The following is a 27,694-nucleotide window of genomic DNA, read 5'->3' as shown; positions in this document are numbered from 1 at the left end:
ACATTTCACTATAACAATATGGAAGAAAATGAAACCTATTCTACAAGATCCAAAATCATTTCCGAAAAACACAACTTTATGGAACAATCATTGGATAGCTTTCAGAATTCACCTATAAATTGGTCCACATGGAAAACTAAAGGCATAGAAACCATAAATGACTTGGTAACAGGAAGTACATTTATTTCCATGACAGAATTCAAAAGTAATTTTCGACTGACCAATGTAGATAGTCTCAAATATATGCAACTTAAAAGTTCCATATCATGACATTTTGATTTGAAATCTTTTGGAAATCAGAGCAACCTTGAGTAAATCCTATTTGAGTCAGAAAAGGATGTTCATATGATGTGGAAGACATAGAAAACCGTGCAGAGAGCATATCCAACTGACAATCTCTTAGAAAAAAACATGAACTATTGGAACAAAGACTTAAAAATAACTGATGTTGGCACAAGATGGAGGGAAAGTTGCAGCATAACTAACGAAATTACAGTTAACGAAAATGTAAGCTTAGTCCAGTATAAACTAATGTATAGAATTTATTATACATCAGGCATAATGTAAGGATATACCCGATGGGTTGGATGATCCTCCTCTTCACTCATCTTGAAAAAAAACTATATTAAAAACGTGGAAATTAATCAATCATAACACAATGGAAGAATGATCTATTATTTCAATATTTCAAGTCCTTGTGCTATGGAGAGAAAAGAAATGGTGCTGTTTCAGGCCATGTGGTTGGAAAGTGATGTGGGAGCTGGAGATGGGGGTGTGTGTGCTTGTGGGTCTGGGAAGGTGAGATATAGTTGATATTGTTGTTTGTATGTATATGTTTTGTATTGTTTATAAAATATTAAATAAAATATATATTTTAAAAAGAACACCTGGTCTAAGTTCTTTAAGGTTCCCAGAATATTGAGTGAAGTTATGGGAGTTGTCTGGGATGTTACAGTACATTCCCCCAATGTAGCACAATTTCCAAATAAGTCCGCTTTTATGACATTCATAGCATATTTGCTTTAGGTTAAACACAATATTCCATTGATTTCACACAATACACATTTTCAGCTGTCCTGGAGATTCACAGGAAATTTCAACAACATTTAGAAAATGTTATATTTACAGTGCATTCGGAAAGTATTCAGAAGTACTGAATAAAGGGTCTGAATACTTATGTAAATAAGGTTAATTATTTTTTATAAATTTGCAAAAATGTCTCAAACCCGTTTCGCTTTGTCATTATGGGGTATGGTGTGTAAATCGGTAAGAAAATAATATGATTGAATCAATTTTAGAAGAAGGCTGTAACGTAACAAAATGTAGAAAAGGGGACTGGGTCTGAATACTTTCCAAATGCACTGTAAGTTTGAACTAACATTACCACAACATTCTCAGGGGGCCCCTCAGGGGTGAGTGCTTAGTCCCTCATGTACTCCATGTTCACCCATGACGGAGGGTCAAGCGGGTTGAGGCTTCAAGTTCCTCGGTGTCCACATCCCTAAGGATCTATCACGGTCCACACACACCAACACAGTTGTGAAGAGAGCAAGAAAATGCACCATTTAGAGCATCGGGCTGCATGACGGGCTTGACGGGCTGCATGACGGGCTTGACAGGCTGCATGACGGGCTTGACAGGCTGCATGACGGGCTTGGCGGGCTGCATGACGGGCTTGGCGGGCTGCATGACGGGCTTGACGGGCTGCATGATGGGCTTGACAGGCTGCATGACGGGCTTGACAGGCTGCATCCCTGCTTGGTATGGCAACTGCTTGGTATCCAACTGCAAGGTGCTACAGAGGGTAATGTGTACGGCTCAGTCCATCACTGGGGCCGAGCTCCCTGCCATCAAGGATCTCTATACCAGGCAGTGTCAGAGGAAGGCCCTAAAAATGGTCAGAGACTTCTGCCACCCAAGTCATAGACTGTTCTCTCTGCTACCGCACGGCAAGCGGAACCAATGCACAAAGTCTGGAACCAACAGGACCCTGAACAGCTTCTACCCCCAAGCCATAAGACTGCTAAATAGTTGGTAAAATATACTGAACAAAAATATAAACGGAAGATTCAATAATTTCTTCAATTTTACTGAGTTAAAGTTCACATGAGGAAATCAGTAAATTAAAATAAATTCATTAGGCCCTAATCTGTGGATTTCACATGACTGGAAATACAGTTACGCATCTGTTGGGCCTCAGGATCTTGTCACGGTATTTTTGTGCATTCAAAATTGCCATCGATAAAATGCAATTGTGTCATTGTCAATACCGTAACCCCACTGCCACCATGGGGCACTCTGTTCACAACGCTGACATCAGCAAACCGCTCGCCCACGATGCCATACACTTTGTCTGAAGTTGTGAGGCCGATTGGACATACTGACAAATTCTCTTAAATGACATTGGAGCTTATGGTGGATGGATTATCTTGGTGAAGGAGAAATGCTCACGAACAGGGATGTAAAATGTGCACAATATTTTAGAGAAATAAGATATTTGTGCGTATGGAACATTTCTGGGATCTTTTATTTCAGCTCATGAAACATGGGACCAACACTTTACATGTTGCGTTTATATTTTTGTCCAATGTTGTTAACCAAATAGCATGCAGAATTTAGACTAACATAAAAAAAATAAAAACTTTGTAAAAATGGACTGTTCCACTTTTTTATGCACCCAATATAATCCCTACTTTGAGACGCTTGACGCCCCTGTTCTATTTTTTATGATCTGAAAATCAAAAGTGACCCTAGATCCGCACTCAGAGTCTTGGATACCTTGTAAATATGTGCCCAGAAGTATGCAGCACATAAAGGGATGGTGAATAACCCAGGTAGCAGTATTTTCCTGGTTTAGTAATGTCGAAGGCTAAAACAGAAACAAAGAATTCCTGATTGAACATACTGCCATGGCTATATACTGAACAAATAGTAGAGCTTTCCTGGTGGTGCAGAGGATAAAAAACCTGGCTTGAGAACCAGGCCCTGCAGGTTGTCAACACACAGTTGAAGTCGGAAGTTTACATATACTTAGGTTGGAGTCATTAAAACTCGTTTTTCAACCACTCCACAAATTTCTCCACTCCACAAAACTATAGTTTTGGCAAGTCGGTTAGGACATCTACTTTGTGCATGACACAAGTAATTTTTCCAACAATTGTTTACAGACAGATTATTTCACTTATAATTCACTGTACCACAATTCCAGTGGGTCAGAAGTTTACATACACCAAGATGACTGGGCTGTAACGGCCTTCAGAGGAAGAAGGTGAAGACCAAGGTGCAGCGTGGGACGTGTTCATATTATTTATTCTGACTGAACACTGAATACAAGATAACAAAAAGAATAGCCAAAACAGTTCTGACAGGTGCAACAAACACTAAACAGAAAATGAAAAGGGATCGGTGGCGGCTAGTAGGCCGGTGACGACGACCGTTGAGCACCGCCCGAACAGGCACTGGAGCCAACTTCAGCGGGAGTCGTGACATGGGCCTTTAAACAGCTTGGAAAATTCCAGAAAATTATGTCATGGCTTTAGAAGCTTCTTATAGGCTAATTGACATAATTTGAGTCAATTGGAGGTGTACCTGTGGATGTATTTCAAGGCCTACCTTCAAACTCAGTGCCTCTTTGCTTGGCATCATGGGAAAATCAAAAGAAGTCAGCCAAGACCACAGATTTCTTTTTTGAGATCTCCACAAGTCTGGTTCATCCTTGGGAGCAATTTCCAAACGCCTGAAAGTACCACGTTCATCTGTACAAACAATAGTACACGAGTATAAACACCATGGGACCACACAGCCGTCATTCCGCTCAGGAAGGAGACGCGTTCTGTCTCCTAGAGATGAACGTACTTTGGTGCGAAAAAGTGCAAATCAATCCCAGAACAACAGCAAATGATCTTGTGAAGGAAACAGGTACAAAAGTATCTATATCCAGAGTGAAACGAGTCCTATATATCGACATAACCTGAAAGGCCGCTCAGCGAGGAAGAAGCCACTGCTCCAAAACCACCATAAAAAAGCCAGACTACGGTTAACAACTGCACAAAGATTGTACTTTTTGGAAAAATGTCCTCTGGTCTGATGAAACAAAAATAGAACTGTTTGGCCATATTGGCCATTGTTATGTTTGGAGGAAAAAGGAGGAGGCTTGCAAGCCGAAGAACACCATCCCAACCGTGAAGCATATTAGGGGTGTATTCCAATTTGCTTTACCGAGCTACAAATTTGCATGCTGAGAATATTGTGGTATTAGTAGGTAAAACTTCAATAACACTTTAGACATTTTCTTTAAATGTCCTGAGGACCTCTAAGAGAAGGTCAAATGTATATTGCGTGAACATCAATGGAATCTTATGTTAAACATAAAACAAATATGCTATGAACATCATCAGAACATTGGGCAACATTGTGGGAATGTTCAGTGCAACCTTTATGAATATCACAAGAATATTCTTGCAACAACCAAGACAACTCCCATAACTTAATGAAATGTTCTGGGAACCTTTAAAGAACTTAGACCAGGTGTTCTGTCAACATTCTTACAACATTAAGGTAATGTCCTATGCAACATAATTTAAGCATTGTATTAATGTTAACACACCTGAGCATATTTTGTGTTTTGGGAACCTCTCTCTTGTAATGCACCCACAACCTAATTAAATGTTCTGAGAACCTTTGAACTCAGTTCTGTCAATATTCTTGCAACATCAAAGGAATGTTTTGTGCACCCTGATACAAACATTATCTGAACGTCAGCACAATCTCCTGTCATATCCCAACAATATTCCCACAACCTAAAGAAATGTTTTATGAACTTTTATGAACTGAAACATTTCTTCAGTGAACGTTCTTATAACAAAGGTGAATGCTTTTTGCACCCTAAAATTAACATTGTATGATCATCCGCACAACTGAACAGTTTTTGTGTTTTGGACACATATCTTTTGCGATGTCCCCACAATGTTCCCAGCAGACTGTTCCCACAACCTAATGAAACATTCTGGGAGCCTTTAAAGAACAGACGAAATGTGTTCTGGGAATGTTCTTGTAACATCAGGTCAATGTTTTTTAGACATTGTTTTAAAATATATACCATACCAGTCAAAAGTTTAAGAACAGCTACTCTCTCATCTTCTTTCATTATTTTTTAGATTTTCTACATTGTAGAATAATAGTGAAGACATCAAAACTATGAAATAACACATATGAAATGATGTAGTAACCAAAAAAGTGCCTTGATGACAGCTTTGCACACTCTTGGCATTCTCTCAACCAGCTTCATGAGGTAATTAAATCAAATCCAATTTGATTTGTCACATACACATGGTTAGCAGATGTTAATGCGAGTGTAGCGAAATGCTTGTGCTTCTAGTTCGGACAATGCAGTAATAACCAACGAGTAATCTAACCTAACAATTCCACAACTACTACCTTATACACACAAGTGTAAAGGGATAAAGAATATGTACATAAAGATATATGAATGAGTGATGGTACAGAACGGCATAGGCAAGATGCAGTAGATGGTATCGAGTACAGTATATACATATGAGATGAGTAATGTAGGGTATGTAAACATAAAAGTGGCATAGTTTCAAGTGGCTAGTAATACATGTATTACATAAAGATGGCAAGATGCAGTAGATGGTATCGAGTACAGTATATACATATGAGATGAGTAATGTAGGGTATGTAAACATAAAAGTGGCATTGTTTAAAGTGGCTAGTGATACATGTATTACATAAAGATGGCAAGATGCAGTAGATGATAGAGTACAGTATATACATATACATATGAGATGAGTAATGTAGGGTATGTAAACATTATATTAAGTGGCATTGTTTAAAGTGGCTAGTGATACATTTTTTACATCAATTTCCATTATTAAAGTGAGCTGGAGTTAAGTCAATATGTTGGCAGCAGCCACTCAATGTTAGTGGTGGCTGTTTAACAGTCTGATGGCCTTGAGATAGAAGCTGTTTTTCAGTCTCTCGATTCCTGCTTTGATGCACCTGTACTGACCTCGCTTTCTGGATGATAGCGGGGTGAACAGGCAGTGGCTCTGGTGGTTGTTGTCCTTGATGATCTTTATGGCCTTCCTGTGATATCGGGTGGTGTAGGTGTCCTGGAGGGCAGGTAGTTTCCCCCCGGTGATGCGCTGTGCAGACCTCACTACCCTCTGGAGAACCTTACGGTTGTGTACGGAACAGTTGCGTACCAGGCGGTGATACAGCCCGACAGGATGCTCTCGATTGTGCATCTGTAGAAGTTTGTGAGTGCTTTTGGTGACAAGCCGAATTTCTTCAGCCTTCACACAACGCTGTCTGTGTGGGTGGACCAATTCAGTTTGTCCGTGATGTGTACGCCGAGGAACTTAAAACCATCTTACTACCCTCTCCGCTACTGTCCCGTCGATGCAGATAGGGGGCTGCTCCCTCTGCTGTTTCCTGAAGTCCACAATCATCTCCTTTGTTTTGTTGACGTTGAGTGTGAGGTTACTTTCCTGACACCACACTCCGAGGGCCCTCACCTCCTCCCTGTAGGCCATCTCATCATTGTTGGTAATCAAGCTTACCACTATAGTGTCGTCCGCAAACTTGATGATTGAGTTGGAGGCGTGCATGGCCATGCAGTCGTGGGTGAACAGGGAGTACAGGAGAGGGCTCAGAATGCACCCTTGTGGGGCCCCAGTGTTGAGGATCAGCGGGGTGGAGATGTTGTTACCTACCCTCACCACCTGGGGGTGGCCTGTCTGGAAGTCCAGTACCTAGTTGCACAGGGCGGGGTCGAGACCCAGGGTCTCGAGCTTGATGACGAGCTTGGAGGGTACTATGGTGTTAAATGCTGAGCTGTAGTCGATGAACAGCATTCTCACATAGGTATTCCTCTTGTCCAGATGGGTTAGGGCAGTGTGCAGTGTGGTTGCGATTGCGTCGTCTGTGGACCTATTGGGGCGGTAAGCAAATTGGAGTGGGTCTAGTGTGTCAGCTAGGGTGGAGGTTATATGGTCCTTGACTAGTCTCTCAAAGCACTTCATGATGACGGAAGTGAGTGCTATGGGGCGGTAGTCGTTTAGCTCAGTTACCTTAGCTTTCTTGGGAACAGGAACAATGGTGGCCCTCTTGAAATATGTGGGAACAGCAGACTGGGATAAGGATTGATTGAATATGTCCGTAAACACACCAGCCAGCTGGTCTGCGCATGCTCTGAGGACGCGGCTGGGGATGCCGTCTGGGCCTACAGCCTTGCGAGGGTTAACACGTTTAAATGTTTTACTCACGTCGGCTGCAGTGAAGGAGAGTCTGCAGGTTTTGGTAGCGGGCTGTGTCAGTGGCACTGTATTGTCCTCAAAGCGAGCAAAGAAGTTATTTAGTCTGTCTGGGAGCAAGACATCCTGGTCCGCGACGGGGCTGTTTTTCTTTTTGTAATCTGTGATTGACTGTAGACCCTGCCACATACCTCTTGTGTCTGAGCCGTTGAATTGCAACTCTACTTTGTCTCTATACTGACGCTTAGCTTGTTTGATTGCCTTGCGGAGGGAATAGCTACACTGTTTGTATTCGGTCATGTTTCCGGTCCCCTTGCCCTGGTTAAAAGCAGTGGTTCGCGCTTTCAGTTTCGCGCAAATGCTGCCATCAATCCACGGTTTCTGGTTTGGGGGTGTTTTAATAGTTGCTGTGGGTATGACATCGCCGATGCACTTTCTAATGAACTCGCTCACCAAATCAGCGTATTCGTCAATGTTGTTGTTGGACGCAATGCGAACATATCCCAATCCACGTGATCGAATGCAATCTTGAAGCGTGGAATCAGATTGTCGGCACCGGTAGTTTGTCCCCGGTGATGCGTTGTGCAGACCTCACTACCCTCTGGAGTCACCTGGAATATATTTCAATTGAAAGGTGTGCCTTGATAAAAGTTCATTTGTGGAATTTCTTTCCATCTTAATGCTTTTTAGCCAATCAGTTGTGTTGTGACAAGGTAGGGGGGTATACAGAAGATAGTCCTATTTGGTAAAAGACCAAGTCCATAATATGGCAAGAACAGCTCAAATAAGCAAAGAGAAAAGACAGTCCATCATTACTTTAACATTTCAAGAACTGTGAAAGTTTCTTCAAGTGCATTCGCAAGAACCATCAAGCTTTATGATGAAACTGGATTTCATGAGGACCGCCACAGGAATGGAAGAACCAGCGTTATCTCTGCTGCAGAGGATAAGTTCATTAGACTTACCAGCCTCAGAAATTCAAATCAAATCAAATCAAATTTTATTTGTCACATACACATGGTTAGCAGATGTTAATGCGAGTGTAGCGAAATGCTTGTGCTTCTAGTTCCGACAATGCAGTAATAACGAGCAAGTAATCTAACTAACAATTCCAAAAAAAACTACTGTCATACACAGTGTAAGGGGATAAAGAATATGTACATAAGGATATATGAATGAGTGATGGTACAGAGCAGCATAGGCAAGATACAATAGATGATATCGAGTACAGTATATACATATGAGATAAGTATGTAAACCAAGTGGCATAGTTAAAGTGGCTAGTGATACATGTATTACATAAGGATGCAGTCGATGATATAGAGTACAGTATCAACGTATGCATATGAGATGAACAATGTAGGGTAAGTAACATTATATAAGGTAGCATTGTTTAAAGTGGCTAGTGATATATTTACATCATTTCCCATCGATTCCCATGATTAAAGTGGCTGGAGTAGAGTCAGTGTCATTGACAGTGTGTTGGCAGTAGCCACTCAATGTTAGTGGTGGCTGTTTAACAGTCTGATGGCCTTGAGATAGAAGCTGTTTTTCAGTCTCTCGGTCCCAGCTTTGATGCACCTGTACTGACCTCGCCTTCTGGATGGCAGCGGGGTGAACAGGCAGTGGCTCGGGTGGTTGATGTCCTTGATGATCTTTATGGCCTTCCTGTAGCATCGGGTGGTGTAGGTGTCCTGGAGGGGCACCTACACCTACAAATTGCAGCCCAAATAAATTCTTCACAGAGTTCATGTAAAAGACTAAGACACGTCTCAACATCAACTGTTCAGGGGAGACTGTGTGACTCAGGCCTTCATGGTCGAATTGCTGCAACGAAACCCCTACTAAGGACACCAATAAGAAGAATAGACTTGATTGGGCCTAGAAACACGAGCAATGTACATTAGACCGGTGGAAATGTGTCCTTTAGTCTGGAGTCCAAATTGGAGATTTTTGGTTCCTTGTCTTTGTGAGACGCGGTGTGGGTGAACAGATGATCTCTGAACGGATGATTTCTCACCATAAAGCATGGAGGAGGTGGTTTGATGGTGTGGGGGTGCTTTGCTGGTGACACTGTCAGTGACACACTAAACCAGCATGGCTACCACAGCCTTCTGCAGCGATACGCCATCCCATCTGGTTTGGGCTTTTGTTTTTCAACAGGACAACGACCCACCACACCTCCAGGCTGTGTAACGGCTACTTGACCAAGAAGGAGAGTTATGGAGTGCTGCATCAGATGACCTGGCCTCCACAATCCCCCGACCTCAACCAAAGCGAGATAGTTTGGGATGAGTCGGACTGCAGAGTGAAGGAAAAGCTGCCAACAAGTGCTAAGCATACGTGGAAACTCCAAGACTTTTGGAAAAGCATTACAGGTGAAGCTGGTTGAGAGAATGCCAAGAGCGTGCAAAGCTGTCATCAAGGCAAAGGATGGTTATTTGAAGAATCTCATTTATATACTTATTTTAGTTACTACATGATTCCACATGTGTTATTTCATAGTTTTGATGTCTTCACTATTATTCTGGTAGAAAATTGTAAAAAATAAAGAAAAACCCTTGAATGAGTAGGTGTACAGTCGTGGCCAAAAGTTGACTGAATGACTGAGAATGACACAAATATTAATTTCCACAAAGTTCGCTGCTTCAGTGTCTTTAGATATTTTTGTCAAATGTTACTATTGAATACTGAAATATAATTACAAGCATTTCATAAGTGTCAAAGGTTTTTATTGACAATTACATGAAGTTGATGCAGAGACTCAATTTTATTTATTTATCCGTTATTTTACCAGGTAAGTTGACTGAGAACACGTTCTCATTTGCAGCAAAGACCTGGGGAATAATTACAGGGGAGAGGAGGGGGATGAATGAGCCAATTGTAAACTGGGGATTATTAGGTGACCGTGATGGTTTGAGGGCCAGATTGGGAATTTAGCCAGGACACCGGGGTTAACATCCCTACTCTTACGATAAGTGCCATGGGATCTTTAATGACTTCAGAGAGTCAGGACACCCGTTTAACGTCCCATCCGAAAGACGGCACCCTACACAGGGCAGTGTCCCCAATTACTGCCCTGGGGCATTGGGATATTTTTTTAGACCAAAGGGAAGAGTGCCTCCTACTGGCTCTCCAACACCACTTCGAGCAGCATCTGGTCTCCCATCCAGGAACTGATCAGGACCAACATTATTTGACCCTTCTTTTTCAAGACCTCTGCAATCCGCCCTGGCATGTTGTCAATTAACTTCTGGGCCACATCCTGACTGATGGCAGCCCATTCTTGCATAATCAATGCTAGGATTTGTGGGTTTTTGTTTGTCTACCCGCCTTTTGAGGATTGACCACAAGTTCCCAATGGGATTAAGGTCTGGGGAGATTCCTGGCCATGGACCCAAAATCGATGTTTTGTTCCTTGAGCCACTTAGTTATCACTTTTGCCTCATGGCAAGGTGATCCATCATGCTGGAAAAGGCATTGTATGTCACCAAACTGTTCCTGGATGGTTGGGAGAAGTTGCCCTCGGAGGATCTGTTGGTACCATTCTATATTCATCGTTGTGTTCTTTGTCAAAATTGTGAGTGAGCCCACTCCCTTCGCTGGGAAGCAACCCCACACATGAATGGTCTCAGGATGCTTTACTGTTGGCATGACACAGGACTGATGGTAGCGCTCACCTTGTCTTCTCCGGACAAGCTTTTTCCCAGGTGCCCCAAACAATCGGAAAGGGGATTCATCAGAGAAAATGACTTTACCCCAGTCCTCAGCAGTCCAATCCCTGTACCTTTTGCAGAATATCAGTCTGTCCCTGATGTTGTTCCTGGAGAGAAGTGGCTTCTTTGCTGCCCTTCTTGACACCAGGCCATCCTCCAAAAGTCTTCGCCTTCACTGTGCGTGCAGATGCACTCACACCTGCCTGCTGCCATTCCTGAGCAAGCTCTGTACTGGTGGTGCCCTGATCCTGCAGCTGAATCAAATTTAGGAGACGGTCCTGGCGCTTGCTGAACTTTATTTGACGCCCTGAAGCCTTCTTCACAACAACTGAACCGCTCTCCTTGAAGTTCTTGATGATCCGATAAATGGTTGATTTAGGTACAATCTTACTGGCAGCAATATCCTTGCCTGTGAAGCCCTTTTTGTGCAAAGCAATGATGACGGCACGTGTTTCCTTACAGGTAACCATGGATGACAGAGGACAAACAATGATTCCAAGCACTACCCACCTTTTGAAGCTTCCAGTCTGTTATTTGAACTTGACAGAGTGATCTCCAGCCTTGTCCTCATCAACACTCACACCTGAGTTAACGAGAGAATCACTGACATGATGTCAGCTGGTCCTTTTGTGGCAGGGCTGAAATGCAGTGGAACTTTGCAATTAATTGCAATTCATCTGATCACTCTTTATAACATTCTGGAGTATATGCAAATTGCCCTCATACAAACTGGGGCAGCACACTTTGTGAAAATTAACATTTGTCATTCTCAAAACTTTTGGCCACAACTGTACACGGCCCAGTACATCACCGGGGCCAAGCTTCCTGCCATCCAGGACCTCTATATCAGGCGGTGTCAGAGGAAGGCCCTTAAAATTGTCAAAGCCTCCAGCCACCCTAGTCATAGACTGTTCTCTCTGCTACCGCATGGCAAGCGGTACCGGAGCACCAAGTCTTGGTCCAAGAGGCTTCTTAACAGCTTCTACCCCCAAGCCATAAGACTCCTGAACAGCTAATCAAATGGCTACCCAGACTATTTGCATTGACCCCCCCCCCCCTTCTACGCTGCTGCTACTCTCTCTATGCATAGTCACTTTAATAACTCTACCTACATGTACATATTACCTCGACACCGATACCCCCGCACATTGACTCCGTTCCGGTACCCCTGTTTATAGCCCTGCTATTGTTATTTGCTGCTGCTCTTTAATTATTTGTTATTCTTCTCTTACGTTTTTGTAGATATTTTCTTAAAACTGCATTGTTGGTCTTCACCTGTTGTATTCGGCGCAAACGTTTGACTGGTAGTGTATATATATTTTTTTATTTAAAAAATGTTTAGGCCTTTTCTTCCCCAGTTTAGTGATATCCAAACTCACCCATAACTCGGACAATGCTGGGCCAATTGTGCGTTGCTCGGTCACGGCTGGCTGCGACACAGCCCGGGATCAAACCCGGATCTGTAGTGATGCCCCAAGCACTGCAGTGCCTTAGACCACTGCGTCACTTGGGAGGCAGAAACTTTGTTTAAATTCCCCTGTTTAGCGGACCTGCGTGGTTCTGGTACTGGTTCCGGCCGACATTTTCGCTTATAAATTGACCTGTGGACACCTCAGATTGAAATGGCTTGCATTAAGCGATAGCCCTGGTCCCCATTGACACAGTAGTATATTTGCTGAGCCTGTGTGATGTAGGATGTGAAATCTGAAACTACCTGAAGCTGGGATGTCCCTCCGACCATTTAATTTGTTCTTCCGACTGTCCAACTCCTGGCTGAACCCTACGTCACAGTCACTGACAAAACACATGCCTGCAATCCTTACATTGTAGCGCAGCAGGAGAGAGTCATCATGGTAGCACATTCAGAGATCAATTTATAGCCATTCATGTAAAATAATTTATAGATTTTAAACAAAACAACTGTCACATCTGCTCCTGCCACGCCCTCTAGTGCTCATCTGGTGTCTACTTGACCTGCCGCCACTTCCCCAGTGCTCTCTCCCTCTCTGTGTGTGTGTGTGATTGTGTGGGCGGAGACAGGTGTGCTGTAGTCAGAGCAGATCCCAACCAGCTGCAACCTGTTCCATAATCAAGACCAATACAAATACTCAGTCCTGCCACTTCCACACTGCCAGATCGTAATCTCTGCTCAGTCAGTCCATGTTTCTAGAACCTGAACAAGTTCCACAGACATATGACTAACAGAAATGGAATAATGTGTCCCTGAACAAAGGGGAGTCAAAATCAAAAGTAACAGTCAGTGTCTGGTGTGGCCACCAGCTGCATTAAGTACTGCAGTGCATCTCCTTCTCATGGACTGCACCAGATTTGCTGTGAGATGTTACCCCACTCTTCCACCAAGGCGCCTGCAAGTTCCCGGACATTTCTGGGGGGAATGGCCCTAGCCCTCACCCTCCGATCCAACAGGTCCCAGACGTGCTCAATGGGATTGAGATCTGGGCTCTTCGCTGGCCATGGCAGAACACTGACATTCCTGTCTTGCAGGAAATCACACACAGAATGAGCAGTATGGCTGGTTGCATTGTCATGCTGGAGGGTCATGTCAGGATGAGCATGCAGGAAGGGTACCACCTGAGGGAGGACTCTCCACCTAGATCCTTCTCCAGAGTACAGACCTCGGTGTAACGCTCATTCCTTCGACGATAAACGCGAATCCGACCATCACCCCTGGTGAGACAAAACCGCAACTCGTCAGTGAAGAGCACTTTTTGCCAGTCCTGTCTGGTCCAGCGATGATGGGTTTGTGCCCATAGGTGACGCTGTTGCCGGTGATGTGGTGAGGACCTGCCTTTCAACAGGCCTACAAGCCCTCAGTCCAGCCTCTCTCAGCCTATTGCGGACAGTCTGAGCACTGACGGAGGGATTGTGCGTTCATAGTTTAACTAAGGCAGTTGTTGTTGCCATCCTGTACCTGTCCCGCAAATGTCATGTTGGGATGTACCGATCCTGTGCAGGTGTTGTTACATGTGGTCTGCCACTGCGAGGACGATCAGCTGTCCGTCCTGTATCCCTGTGGCACTGTCTTAGGCGTCTCACAGTACGGACATTGCAATTTATTGCCCGCGCCACATCTGCAGTCCTCATGCCTCCTTGCAGCATGCCTACGGCATGTTCACGCAGATGAGCAGGGACCCTGGGCATCTTTCTTTTGGTGTTTTTCAGAGTCAGTAGAAAGGCCTCTTTTTAGTGTCCTATGTTTTCATAACTGTGACCTTAATTGCCTACCGTCTGTAAGCTGTTAGTGTCTTAACGACTGTTCCACAGGTGCATGTTCATTAATTGTTTATGGTTCACGGAACAAGCATGGGAAACGGTGTTTAACCCCTTTACAATGAAGATCTGTGAAGATGTTTGGATTTTTACGAATCATTTTTGAAAGACAGGGTCCTGAAAAAGGGACGTTTCTTTTTTGCTGCGTTTATAAGGAAGGTGAAATCTTACAGTTAGTCATTGTATAATTTAAATAACTTGAATATACAATATTTAGAAAGCATTTAAGTCATTTCATACAGTTTTGTTGACTAGGAAATACATCATAAAACACATTTGTCCTGGGTACTTGAGATTGTGTCCTCAAAAGTGACTACACCTCAAGTGACACCTCGGTGACGGTTCCCAGTCCAGAGCTTCCGGCGACGGTTCCCAGTCCAGAGCTTCCGGCGACGGTTCCCAGTCCGGAGCTTCCGGCGTCTGGAACCTCCAACAACGTTTCCCGGTCCGGAACCTCACGAGACGGTCCAAGATCCGGAACCTCCAGCGATGGTCAACAGTCTGGAACATCCCTCAACGAGGGATGGCAGGAGCTCTGCTCTGCGCCAATGTACAGTCCGAGCATGGCGTCCAGTCCAGCTCCGGGGCAGGAGCCTTCCTCTGCGCCGATGTCTAGTCCAAACACGGTGTCCATTCCAGCTCCGGGGCAGGAGCCTTCCTCTGCGCCGATGTCCAGTCCAAACACGGTGTCCAGTCCAGCTCCATGGCAGGAGCCTTCCTCTGCGCCGATGTCCAGTCCAAACACGGTGTCCAGTCCAGCTCCATGGCAGGAGCCTTCCTCTAAGCCGATGTCCAGTCCAAACACGGTGTCCAGTCCAGCTCCGGGGCAGGAGCCTTCCTCTAAGCCGATGTCCAGTCCAAACACGGTGTCCAGTCCAGCTCCATGGCAGGAGCCTTCCTCTGCGCCGATGTCCCATCCAAACACGGTGTCCAGTCCAGCTCCATGGCAGGAGCCTTCCTCTAAGCCGATGTCCAGTCCAAACACGGTGTCCATTCCAGCTCCATGGCAGGAGCCTTCCTCTGCACCGATGTCCAGTCCAAACACGGTGTCCAGTCCAGCTCCATGGCAGGAGCCTTCCTCTGCGCCGATGTCCAGTCCAAACACGGCGTCCAGTCCCGCTCCATGGCAGGAGCCTTCCTCGGCATCTAGGTCCAGTCCAGGCACAGTGTTCAGCCTGGGTCCATGGCTGGATCCGCAGGATGAGCGGGTTCTTCGGCCCGCACCAGAGCCGCCCCCGATGCGGGCGGATCCGCGGGATGAGAGGGTTCTTCGTCCTGCACCAACCCTCCCTTTTGGTTTCACCTTTGGGGGGGGTACTGTCACGTCCTGACCATAGAGATTCCTTATTTTCTATGGTGGAGTAGGTCAGGCGTGACTGGGGGTTAGTCTAGTTTATTATTTCTATGTGGGGTTCTAGTTTTGTTTTTCTATGTTAGTGATTTTGTATGATTCCCAATTAGAGGCAGCTGGTAATCGTTGTCTCTAATTGGGGATCATATTTTGGTAGCCTTTTTTCCACCTGTGGGTTGTGGGATATTATTTTGAGTTAGTGTATGTAGCATCTCTGTAGTCACAGTTCGTTGTTTGTTTCTTGTTTTGTTTATTAGTTTCACTTTAATAAATTATGTGGAACTGTATTCATGCTGTGCCTTGGTCCTTCTCTACAAACTATCGTGACAGAATGTTCTGCGCTGGATGTTACAACATTTTTGGACATTTTTGTGACTGTTAGGAGAACATTCCAAGGATATTTCATTTAAAACATCAAAAAATATGGGATGGGATGTTATCATTCTAATGTTAGGGTTTTATATATCTAAAACTTAGTGGGAATTGTAGCTAATATTCTTTGAATGTTTGCTGGAATGGCTATTATTACTATTAACCCCTGAACAGTCACTGTCATGCTATACTGGCCCTGTGAAGTGTACCACTTTCAAATGACCAGTCAAATCAAATTTGATTTGTCAAATGCGCCGACTATAACCTTAGTGAAATGCTTACTCACAAGCCCTTAACCACCAAGGCAGTTAAGAAAAATACAAAAAAAAACAAGACATAAAGAAACAAATAAAGAGCAGCAGTAAAATAACAATAGCGAGGCTATATACTGGGGGAACCGGTACAGAGTCAATGCGCGGGGGCACCGGTTTGTCGAGGTAATTGAGGTAATATGTACATGTGGGTAGAGTTATTAAAGTGACTTATGCATAGATAATAACAGAGAGTAGCAACAGAATAAAAGAGGGGGGCAATGCAAACAGTCTGGGTAGCCATTTGATTAGATGTTCAGGAGTCTTATGGCTTGGGGGTAGAAGCTGTTTCGAAGCCTTTTGCTCCCGGACTTGGTGCTCTGGTACCGCTTGCAGTGTGGTAGCAGAGAGAACAGTCTATGACTAGGGTGGCTGGAGTCTTTGACACTTTTTAGGGCCTTCCTCTGACACCGCCTGGAATAGAGGTCCTGGATAGCAGGAAGCTTGGTCCCAGTGATGTACTGGGCCATACACACTACCCTCTGTAGTGTCTTGCGGTCGGATGCCGAGCAGTTGCCATTACAGGCAGTGATGCAACATCAGGATGCTCTCAATGGTGCAGCTGTAGAAACTTTTGAGGATCTGATTTGGTCCCAGGGCTCTGTGTGTGTGTGTGTGTGTGTGTGTGTGTGTGTGTGTGTGTGTGTGTGTGTGTGTGTGTGTGTGTGTGTGTGTGTGTGTGTGTGTGTGTGTGTGTGTGTGTGTGTGTGTGCATATGTGCATGAATATGTGCATGCAAGCGTGTGTTTGCATGTGTGTGTCCAGGGAGCAGGTCAGTAAATAGTAGGAGAAATAAGAGCAGTGCTGATCTTTGTTTTCTATTTCCCTGGGTTGATACCTTGCTGCTGACCTCCATCTGAGAGTGGCTCGTGTTCAGTGCAACAGACAGTCTGTGTTGAACTGGTAATGAGGTCATTTTGTTTGAATTTTGTAGCAATAATTCATCTTCAAAACATAGCAAACAAGGTTATTATCCAAAAGCAGTGATGCACACACTCACACCCGCATGCACGCTCTCTCCCCCCCCCCTCCCTCTCTCCCTAATCTAGGGTAAAGTAGTCATTAACATGCTTGTTAAATTAACTCCTGGCTCCACAGTACAGAGCAGCAGCAGCAATAACTGGACTAATAGGGAGAGATGCATCAGGTTACATAACATGACCCTGAATAAACCTACAAGCTGAAGTCCCATACTAATACTACAGGCTCAAAAATGCTTGGCTCAATACATAATAGGAAAATAACAAGACTGATCACCTCTCATACTGTTGCAGATTACCTTGATCCCTGACCTCTGACCCCCAACCTGAAGTCTGACCCCAAGTTAATTAACAAAAGTTAAAGTCACAACCAGCATATCGTGGTCTACTGCTGAGTTAGAAGGGTAATTGGTTCTGTTGAGGTCTAAGTACTGTCAACACTGGACTGTCTGACCATAAATGTTAGAGTGGGTTGGTGCTGATTGCTGTGGAGAACAATAACCTCGAATAGCCTACTGCTTTAGTACCAGCACCTCTTATGAAATACAATTGAATGTCAGTGTGCCACCTTTTTCCAGTTCTGACGGCCGGTTTGGAACCTGGGACATCTGAGTATAGTAGCAGACTACAGTAAGCTAAAAGCTAAATGAGTGTGTATGCCGCAGAGTAGAGTAATGTCAATACTGCTGAGTCTACACTGAAGCAGCTATGACTCAGGATCACACTCACACACTCACACACACGTTTTAGCAGTTTTAGATGGTTAACCATGATCTCCTTCCATTACTGTGTGTGTGACCTTGACAGAGTGAGCAGTGCCAGTCGTAGCGGTTCGGTTGGACTAGACCAACCGAACGGACACTCACTGAGCAGTAAAACCAAAGAGCCTCTATGTGTGAACAGACACACTCATCATACAAATAAGCAAGCAAGCTAGTAACACACACACAAACACTAACATACAAGCACAAATCATGTTTGTGGGCACACATACAGTACACACACATTGGCTTGAACACCTAGAGCTGCTGTGTGATAGCAGAGCTGGGCTGCACTGTGCCAAATCACCGGCTGCATTCCAGACAAATTATTACACACAGCAGAGCTAAATACAAGACCATTTACATTTCACTGGAGTGCTGGAAAAATGACGTTCCTGAAACATAATCACTGACACTCTCTCCCTCATCTGTCTCGACTCAGAGAAAGCAGCAATGAAGTCAGATAACAGAGTCCCACCACTTCATAACATACTCAAGTACCACACACACACACACACACACACACACACACAGACAGACAGACAGAGAGAGCTGATATGGGTTGTGACGTATTAACCTGGAAGGCAGACTCCTGCTCCGACTGTAAACACAGCTATTTATAACACCCCAATTATGACTGTGTGTGTGTGTGTGTGCGCCATGTGTGTGTGTGTACATATGGTAATCCTATGGAGGAGGAGGATTCTACTTTTATCTTTCTGTTTTTAATCTTTCCTCCCAACCTCATCGATGCAGAACAAATTTCTTAGAATTATGGATGGATGTGTGTGAGTAGCTGTACTGTGTGCTCGTGCATGAATGCTTGTTTGTGTGTGTGTTTGTGTACTACATGTGTGTGAGAGAGCCACTGATGTGGTTATGCTCTTGATTGCTTATTCTGAGAAAAGGCCCTTTTGCCCTCCAAACAAATGTCATGTAGCTGAACTGAAGTAAGAAGACAGCTCTTCTTTTAGCAAAATGGCTAAAAACAACATTTCTTTCAACCCCAGTTGTTGAATCGGACTGGTGCTCACCAGTAGCAACTCTTATAGAATACCGGCTGTAAAACATGATTAAAATATTATTTAAATGAGTACGGGCCACTTTTTCATTCCACTTCAAGCACTTCTATTGTTTGGTAAAAAAAATAAAATCAGCATCTCTTTAGATGTATGAAGAAAGACAGCTATATCTGGCAGAGAGAGAGAGGTTGACTAAGAATAGTTGACCTTTCTTCATCACATCAACTAGGCTGAATAATTCCTTAACGCACGCACGCGCGCACACACACACACACACGCCGACACAAGCACACCGTCACACTCTCTACTCTCCACTATGGTATTAATCAGATCACCTTAATTTCAATGCCTCATCCTTCCCGCCATCCTTTCACGGTGATCCCTCCTTCCTCCGTTGAAGAATGATGAGAAAGTGAAGGTCAGATAGCAACAGCTCTCTTACTCTCCCTCCCTTGTTTGTTCTCTCGATCTGTTTTCAATTTCTCTGTCTCATCTCTATATCTGTCTATCATTTTCTATTTCATTGTTCATCTCTCTCACTCTTTCTCACACTAACCCATGCCTCTGTGTTATACACTTGTGTTACACAGTTAACCTTCGACCCTGCCCTGCTTTTAGAATGTTAGAGCAAACACACACAATAATGCCATATTCAATACACATAGCACCGGTGCATCATTCTTGAAAAAAATCATGATAAAAATCTGTCAGTTTCAGCTAGAGATATCTGTCTCAATCCACTGCATCCGCCAGTGTCGCACTTCCGCATCTGCGGTGAAAGGTGACAGAGTTAGAGCGGTGTTTGTAAGACCATGAGACACCTCCCAAAATCGGTCTTTTCACAAAAACGTCTGAACGGTTTGACCTACAACTATTATGACCACTGTATGTAAAGGGGAGACACTCACGAAAATGGTGTTCTCCGTTTTGCTCTATGACTCCCACAAGTGTCACAAAACTCGTCTGAAAGTAACCAGTATCGGTTTAAAAAAACGAATGGAAGTATTAAGTAGTAGTTTGTGCCTACCTCAAAAAAAGAGGTTAAATATGTGTAAAAATAAATATATACACAGTCAAAAGTAAAACCACCAGTCAAAAGTTTGGACATTGTCATGTTCTGACCTTTATTTCCTTTGTTTTGTCTTTATTTAGTATGGTCAGGGCGTGAGTTGGGGTGGGCAGTCTATGTTTGTTTTTCTATGTTTGGTTTCTGTTTCGGCCTGGTATGGTTCTCAATCAGAGGCAGGTGTTGTTAGTTGTCTCTGATTGAGAATCATACTTAGGTAGCCTGGGTTTCACTGTTGGTTTGTGGGTGTTTGTTTCCGTGTCAGTGTTTGTCGCCACACGGTACTGTTTCGGTTTCGTTTCTTCACGTTTCTTTTTGTTATTTTTGTATTCAGTGTTCAGTGCTTTCTTTGATTAAAGTTATGGACACTTACCACGCTGCATCTTGGTCCGATCCTTACTCCTCTTCAGACGAAGAGGACATCTGCCGTTACAGACATGTCTACTCATTCAAGGGTTTTTCTTTATTTTAAATATTTTCTACATTGTAGAATAACAGTGAAGACCTCAAAACTATGAAATAACACATATGAAATCATGTAGTAACCAAAAAAGTGTTAAACAAATCAAAATATATTTATATCTGAGATTCTTCAAAGTAGCCACCCTGTGCCTTGCTGACAGCTTTGCACACTATTGGCATTCTCTCAACCAGCTTCATGAGGTAGTCACCTGGAATGCATTTCAATTAACTGTGTGCCTTGTTAGAATTTCATTTGTGGAATTGCTTTCCTTCTTTTTTGAGCCAATCAGTTGTGTTGTGACAAGGTAGGGGTGGTATACAGAATATAGCCCTATTTGGTAAAAGACCAAGTCCATATTATGTCAAGAACAGCTCAAATAAGCAAAGAGAAGCGACAGTCTATCATTACTTTAAGACATGAAGATCAGTCAATACGGAACATTTGAAGAACTTTGAAAGTTTCTTCAAGTGCAGTTGCAAAAACCATCAAGAGCTATGATGAAACTGGCACTCATGAGGACCACCGCAGGAAAGGAAGACCCAGATTTACCTCTGCTGCAGAGGATAAGTTCATTAGAGTTACCAGCCTCAGAAATTGCAGCGAAATAAATGCTTCACAGAGTTCAAGTAACAGACAAATCTCAGCATCATCTGTTCAGAGGGGACTGCATGAATCAGGACTGTGTGGTTCCCACCGTGAAGCATGGAGGAGGTGGTGTGATGGTGTGGGTGTGCTTTGCTGGTGACACTGTCTGTGATTTATTTAGAATTCAAGGCACACTTAACCAGCATGGCTACCACAGCATTTTGCAGTGATACACCATCCCATCTGGTTTGGGCTTAGTGGGACTATATTTTGTTTTTCCAACAGGACAATGATCCAACACACCTCCAGGCTGTGTAAGGGATAAACAAGAAGGAGAGTGATGGAGTGCTGCATCAGATGACCTGGCCTCCACAATCACCCGACCTCAACCCAGTTGAGATGGTTTGGGATGCGTTGGAACGCAGAGTGAAGGAAAAGCAGGCAACAAGTGCTCAGCATATGTGGGAACTCCTTCAAGACTGTTGGAAAAGCATTCTAGGTGAAGCTGATTGAGAGAATGCCAAGAGTGTGCGAAGCTGTCATATGTACAATACCGTTCGAAAGTTTGGGGTCACTTAGAAATGTCCTTGTTTTTGAAAGAAAATCAATTTTTTTGTTCAATAAAATAACATAAAATTGATCAGAAATACAGTGTAGACATTGTTAATGTTGTAAATTACTATTGTAGCTGATTTTTTATGTAATATCTACATAGGGGTACAGAGGCCCATTATCATCAACCATCACTCCTGTGTCCAATGGCACGTTGTATTAGCTAATTAGCTAAAAGGCTAATTGATCATTAGAAAACACTTTTGCAATTATGTTAGCACAGCTGAAAACTGTTGTCCTGATTAAAGAAGGAATAAAACTGTCTTTCTTTAGACTAGTTGAGTATCTGGAGAATCAGCATTTGTGGGTTCGATTACAGGCTCAAAATGGCCAGAAACAAAAAACTTTCTTCTGAAACTCATCAGTCTATTCTTGTTCTGAGAAAGGAAGGCTATTCCATGCGAGAAACTGCCAAGAAACTGAAGATCTCGTACAATGCTGTGCACTACTCCCTTCACATAGAAAGAAAGAGGAGTGGGAGGCCCCGGTGCACAACTGAGCAAGAGGACAAGTACATTAGAGTGTCTAGTTTGAGAAACAGAAGCCTCACAAGTCCTCAACTGGCAGCTTCATTAAATAGTACCCGCAAAACACCAGTCTCAATGTCAACAGTAAAGAGGTGACTCCAGGATGTTGGCCTTCTAGGCAGAGTTGCAAAGAAAAAGCCATATCTCAGACTGGCCAATAAAAAGAAAAGATTAAGATGGGAAAAAGAACACAGACACTGGACAGAGGAACTCTGCCTGGAGGGCCAGCATCCCGGAGTCGCCTCTTCACTGTTGACGTTAGAGCACAGGAGTGATGGTTGCTGATAATGGGCCTCTGTCAGCCTATGTAGAGATTCCATTAAAAATCTGCCGTTTCCAGCTACAATAGTCATTTACTGTCTACACTGTATTTCTGATCAATTTTATGTTATTTTAATGGAGGAAAAAAAAGCTTTTCGTTCAAAAACAAGGACATTTCTAAGTAACCCAAAAAAATGTAACGGTAGTGTATATATATTTCCTGAGTTGTTTCATATCTCCAAGATTTAGGACAGACGCTTAAAAACCTTTTTTCTTATGATTTATTTGTTAACTGTCCCTTTTGCCATTAATGAATGTGTTAGGGGAAAGGGGATATCTAGTCAGTTGTACAACTGAATGCATTCAACACAAATGTGTCTTCCGTATTTAAAACAACCCCTCTGAATCAGAGCGGTGCGAAGGGCTGCCTTAATCGACATCCACGTCTTCGGCGCCCGGGGAACAGTGGGTTATCTGCCTTGCTCAGGGGCAGTACGACAGATTTTTACCTTGTCAGCTCGGGGATTCGATCTAGCAACCTTTCAGTTACTGGCCCAACGCTCCTACCCGCCAGGCTACCTGCATGTATTCAATGCGTTTCCATGGGCTTTAGTAGTAAAGACCAAAATCTATATATATTTTTTATACCTAAAAGGGTCCTAAAATTCCAAACCAATTAGCTAAATTATCCATAGTATGACCATCTTAAACAATTCTACATGTCAGCTTAGCAACCAACGTCTTAGACTCTAAAGAAATAAAATATTGAACAATGCAGGGAATCCAAAGATTGTTCCATCTGGTTAATAATGTATGTAGTTGTTCAAGGTATCATTGACTGCTGATCATAATGAATGGATTTACGGTCTCTCTCTCCCCCCATCGGCAGTCTGTGACTTTGTTGGCTGGTTGTGTCAATACATGTTAAAACGGACACAAGTGACACATTCTTTACACACACGCAGTGGGGTAAAGTAAGTAAAAATACTTTCAAGTACTGCTTAAGTCATTTTTTGGGGTATCTGTACTTTACTTTACTATTTATATTGTTGACTACTTTTACTTCACTACATTCCTAAAGAAAATAATGTACTTTTCACATTTGAGCCGTCTGATTTGCTTATTATAAGGAATATGAAATTATTTATACTTTTACTTTTGACACTAAAGTATATTTTTGCAGTTACATTTACTTTCTATACTTAAGTATATTTAAAACCAAATACTTTTAGAATTTTACTCAAGTAGTTTTTGTCTGGGTGACTCACTTTAACTTGAGTAATTTTCTATTAATTAAGGTGTCTTTACATTTACTCAAGTATGACAATTGGGTACTTTTTCCACCAAAGAACAGACATGCGAGCACATGCACGCATGCACGCTCACACACACTAAATAAAGTTTGTTGGGGAGGCTTCTCCTTTCAGCAAGTGTAACACGAGTCTATCCCTGTACGGCCAATCCGCAACGTGAACCCTCGTTCACAAAAACACAACCTACACCCCAAGCAGCTTGCTAACCATGTTCTTGGTTGGCCGAGGCTTCTCAGGGAAGGTGACGTCACTGTATAATTGGCTAGCTACTTCACATCTGCTATGCTAGCGTGATGAATCCCTTTCATAGCATACAGTAGTGAGATAAGGGGGAGGAGAGGGGAAGGGACAAATTCTGAATGGGCTCTGATTAATCGTGCTAGAAGATGGGGAGCCCAGGTGGAACACACACGCACGCACGGATGCACGCACACACTCACAGGACGAGCTAAAGACACCGGGAATCTCTTTACATTACACTCTCAGCCCTGCAGTCATAACATGAGACATCTTAAACAACGAAGACACACAGTCGCATACACCAACCGCTAACAAACACACACACGCACCCTCTTCTCCTGACCCCATTCCCTCTCCTCCAACTGTCACTCTGGTTAGTGTACATGGATATGGCTGCAATATCAATAGACATCCATGTAATCCCATACTACGGGAGAGAGAGAAGGGAGAGATGCTTCATCTCAACATTACTGTACATAAAAACAATATCTCATCCCTTCTTTCTCTGCATGGTGTCTGGTCAAGTTCAAAGTACCAGTAACTCCATTAAACCAGGACCTGATGCAGCTGCGTGGAGGGTGAATGGTCAAAGAAGAACGACGAGAGAGGAGGAGTGATGAGAGATGTGGAGGAGAGAACCAATGGCACAGATACAGATAGAAAGTTGCGCTGACACTGATAGTGGACTTAGTCAGTACCTCTACCCTGGCCTCTCAGGCTTGAACCTGGAACACCGACAAGCCCCTGTACCAAAATGCTCAACGCTCTTCATGAAGGCTACATTCTCACATACTAGATGAATGGTGGGATGCTCCACTGATCTGTGTGCCAGTAATTAGACTACTATCCTCCAGTGAGTAGGGCTATTATACTTGTTCTATTCTCTTTAGTAGTCCTAAATCAGGAGGATCCTATTCTGAGAGGAGGCTAACTGACAGGAGAAGCGATGATGTCGTTGTAGGCCTCCTCTCAGTCCTGCTCTCTTGGCAAAGATAGTGTGCAAATTCAATAGACATTGAGGATGAAAACGTCTGCATATCTGCAGAGTTTTGGGAGAGTCATTGGTGTGATGTGAAGGACAGGTGCGAGGGAGCGAGGGAAAGACTGGGGAGGGGAGGGAGAGAGGAGAGGGTGTAAGAAATAGAGAGAGGAGAGTGAGGGAGCGAGAGAGGGAGGGAGAGAGAGAGGAAAGAGAGGAGGGAGAGAGGAGAGAGAGAGAGAGGGAGTGACAGAGAAAAGTGGGAGAGTGAACGAGTGAGAGTCTGTGTATGGGGTGTGGAAGTCCTCTGATCATTGAGACTTCCAATCCAATCCCTGTGCTCCTGTGATGTTACTCACCCTGGCTCAGGCTCTGGCTCTGACTCTGTGTGTGTGTGTGTTGTGAAAACAGTGCTGGCGTCCCTGAGTGGGCTGTCAGTCAGGGACTATTGACTGAGCGCCCACCATCAAATTAGCTAAATTACTTGATGTGACGATAAGCAGTGATAAGACCTTGGAGCATCTCTGGCTCTACATCCCAGCAGAGGACAACTGCCTGTTTACTCGCCAGAATGGTACAACAACAAAACACACAGTGCAGGTCAACAGTCTAAGCTATAGGTCTAATAACTATCCATCTACACCACCTGAGTGTTAGGACTGCACTTTCTCTGAACATCTGTCAAGCTAGACATTTATTGCAGCTGAATTAAAGACAGTAGGCAAATAAAGTGACATTTATAGGAGCACATGAGCAAGACACTGGCACAGGTCACCCATATTCTATAAACAAACAGAACCACTTAAATCCCCAAACTTGAATCCTGCTTTCTGTACAGTGGTTCACAAGCCCCCCTGACCTCTCCATCCCCATTCTCACCTTGGAACTTGAATCCTTCTATTTGGACCCAGAGGCAGAGGTCCTCCGTCTCGCAGTCACACCTCCAGGGGTTTCCACTGAGCCCCATGGAGCGCAGAGAGGGCAGGGCAATCAGAGAGCTGATGTTCAGCGTCGTCAGGTTGTTCCTGCTCACATCCAGCACCTGCAGAGCCATGTTCTCTGAGAACGCATCCGGGTGGATCTCACTTAGCCCCGGGTTGTCTGTTAGCCGTAGCATCACAAGGCTAGACAACGGTCCAAACGTCCGGTCCTCGATCTGGGTCAGTGTATTGAAGGACAGGTCAAGGTAGGCCAGCTTCCGGAGATTCCCGAAGGTGGACTCTGAGATCTCCATCAGGGTGTTGTTGCTGACGTCCAGGTATACTAGATCAGACAGGTAGTTGAGTTGCAATGCTGGAAGTTCTCCGATGCGGTTGTTGGAGATGATGAGTTGGCGGGTAGCTAGAGGGAGGTCGTTGGGGAAGAGGGTGAGCTCCTGCCCGGCACACTGGACCACCAGCTGGTCATCACACACACACCTGTCAGGGCAGCCTGCTGTAAGAGCCGGGGAAGGGGCCACCCCCATCACGAAGATAAAGAGAAAGAGTAGCCGGAGAGAGTGAGCGCTTGGAGCGGGTAGGAGACGCATGATGAAGCAGCCCAGGGCGTCATGAACTCGGGCTGAGTAGGACCAGGAGGACACCCCAGGACCAGCGCTCCCCTCCGGGCATCCTGCATGGGGCTGCGGGACTGGGGGTGCGGCTAGACGGCTACTCTGGAGGACCGAGTCCGGTTGCGGCTTCTGCTGCTGTCTGGAGGATTGGATAGTGGTTATATCCAGACTCTCTTTCTTCCCCTCTCGCTCCAAATGGATAACGGTCTCTAGCTCACTCACACGCACGTCCACAAGACGCCCGTGTTAATTACGAAGGTGACCCTACTGACGGACGCGCTGGTCGGGTGGTGAGAATCGCTGAGGCTTATCAGGTTCTCCTGAAAGGAGAGTAGAGAGAGAAGAGAAATATTTGATAAAAGAGAGTCTGTCACTCTTTTCTGTTATTGCCTCGGTATGTATTTATTTTAAGTTAGTTGTCTGCGGCAGAATGCATGGTTCGTTTATAGTTTCCAAACTGCTGGATGGTGAAATTCCAGGAAGTGATTCCTGCGCTTCCTACTAAAGAGAGTGGTGTGTAATACTGCCTGTTTTAATGGATTTGTAATAGTTCAATAATCACCGTCTGTTCTGCGATGTCACTTGCTAATCCGTTATTCCGGAGCGCGAATGGAAGTGCGTCCATCCCTCATTTGCCTGCTCGGCTGGTCTGGCTGCATGTGTGTGTTCGCTGCTCTGCTCTCTCTCGTTCGCTCTCTCTTTTTGCAGCTGGGTGGTGGGGGTGGTGGTGGGGGGCTGGGGGGCTGCAGTGTGTGTGTGTCAGCAGTCTCTTAGTCAGACTGTGTGTGTGATTCGCTGCCACACAACTTAGTGACGTAACCAGGTGTTCAGTAGGGGCACATCGGTAAAATCACTGGGGGAGCCATGCAGTGGCGACCCGTCATTCAGGGCAGGTGGGGCTTTTATCAAAATAGAAATAACAAAAATAATATATATATATTTTTTTTTTTTTGGGGCATGTTATTTTGGCATTAATATGAGTCACATATCAGTTTGAAAACAATGTAAAACATAAATA

The 27,694-nt window shown here is 44.2% G+C and overlaps 1 protein-coding gene across 1 annotated transcript in view; it reads right to left on the bottom strand.

Annotated features, from left to right (window-relative positions):
• The window catches only part of LOC112251583 (leucine-rich repeat-containing protein 52-like), a 35,560-nt gene extending 8,202 nt beyond the window's left edge, over window positions 1-27,358 (bottom strand). Inside the window, exons 1-2 of the mRNA XM_042322204.1 lie at window positions 27,239-27,358; window positions 26,004-26,996 (exon numbers count right to left, since the gene is read on the bottom strand). Of these exons, the coding sequence (XP_042178138.1) occupies window positions 26,004-26,652 (649 nt within the window). The 5' untranslated portion in view covers window positions 26,653-26,996; window positions 27,239-27,358. The remainder of the gene's footprint in view (window positions 1-26,003; window positions 26,997-27,238) is intronic.
• Window positions 27,359-27,694: the final 336 nt, after the last annotated feature.

This window comes from Oncorhynchus tshawytscha, linkage group LG05, assembly GCF_018296145.1.
Source record: "Oncorhynchus tshawytscha isolate Ot180627B linkage group LG05, Otsh_v2.0, whole genome shotgun sequence".
In the NCBI taxonomy this organism is placed as follows: Eukaryota; Metazoa; Chordata; class Actinopteri; order Salmoniformes; family Salmonidae; genus Oncorhynchus; species Oncorhynchus tshawytscha.
Note: the sequence above shows the minus strand (reverse complement) of the source record. Positions and strands in the feature narration are given on the sequence as shown.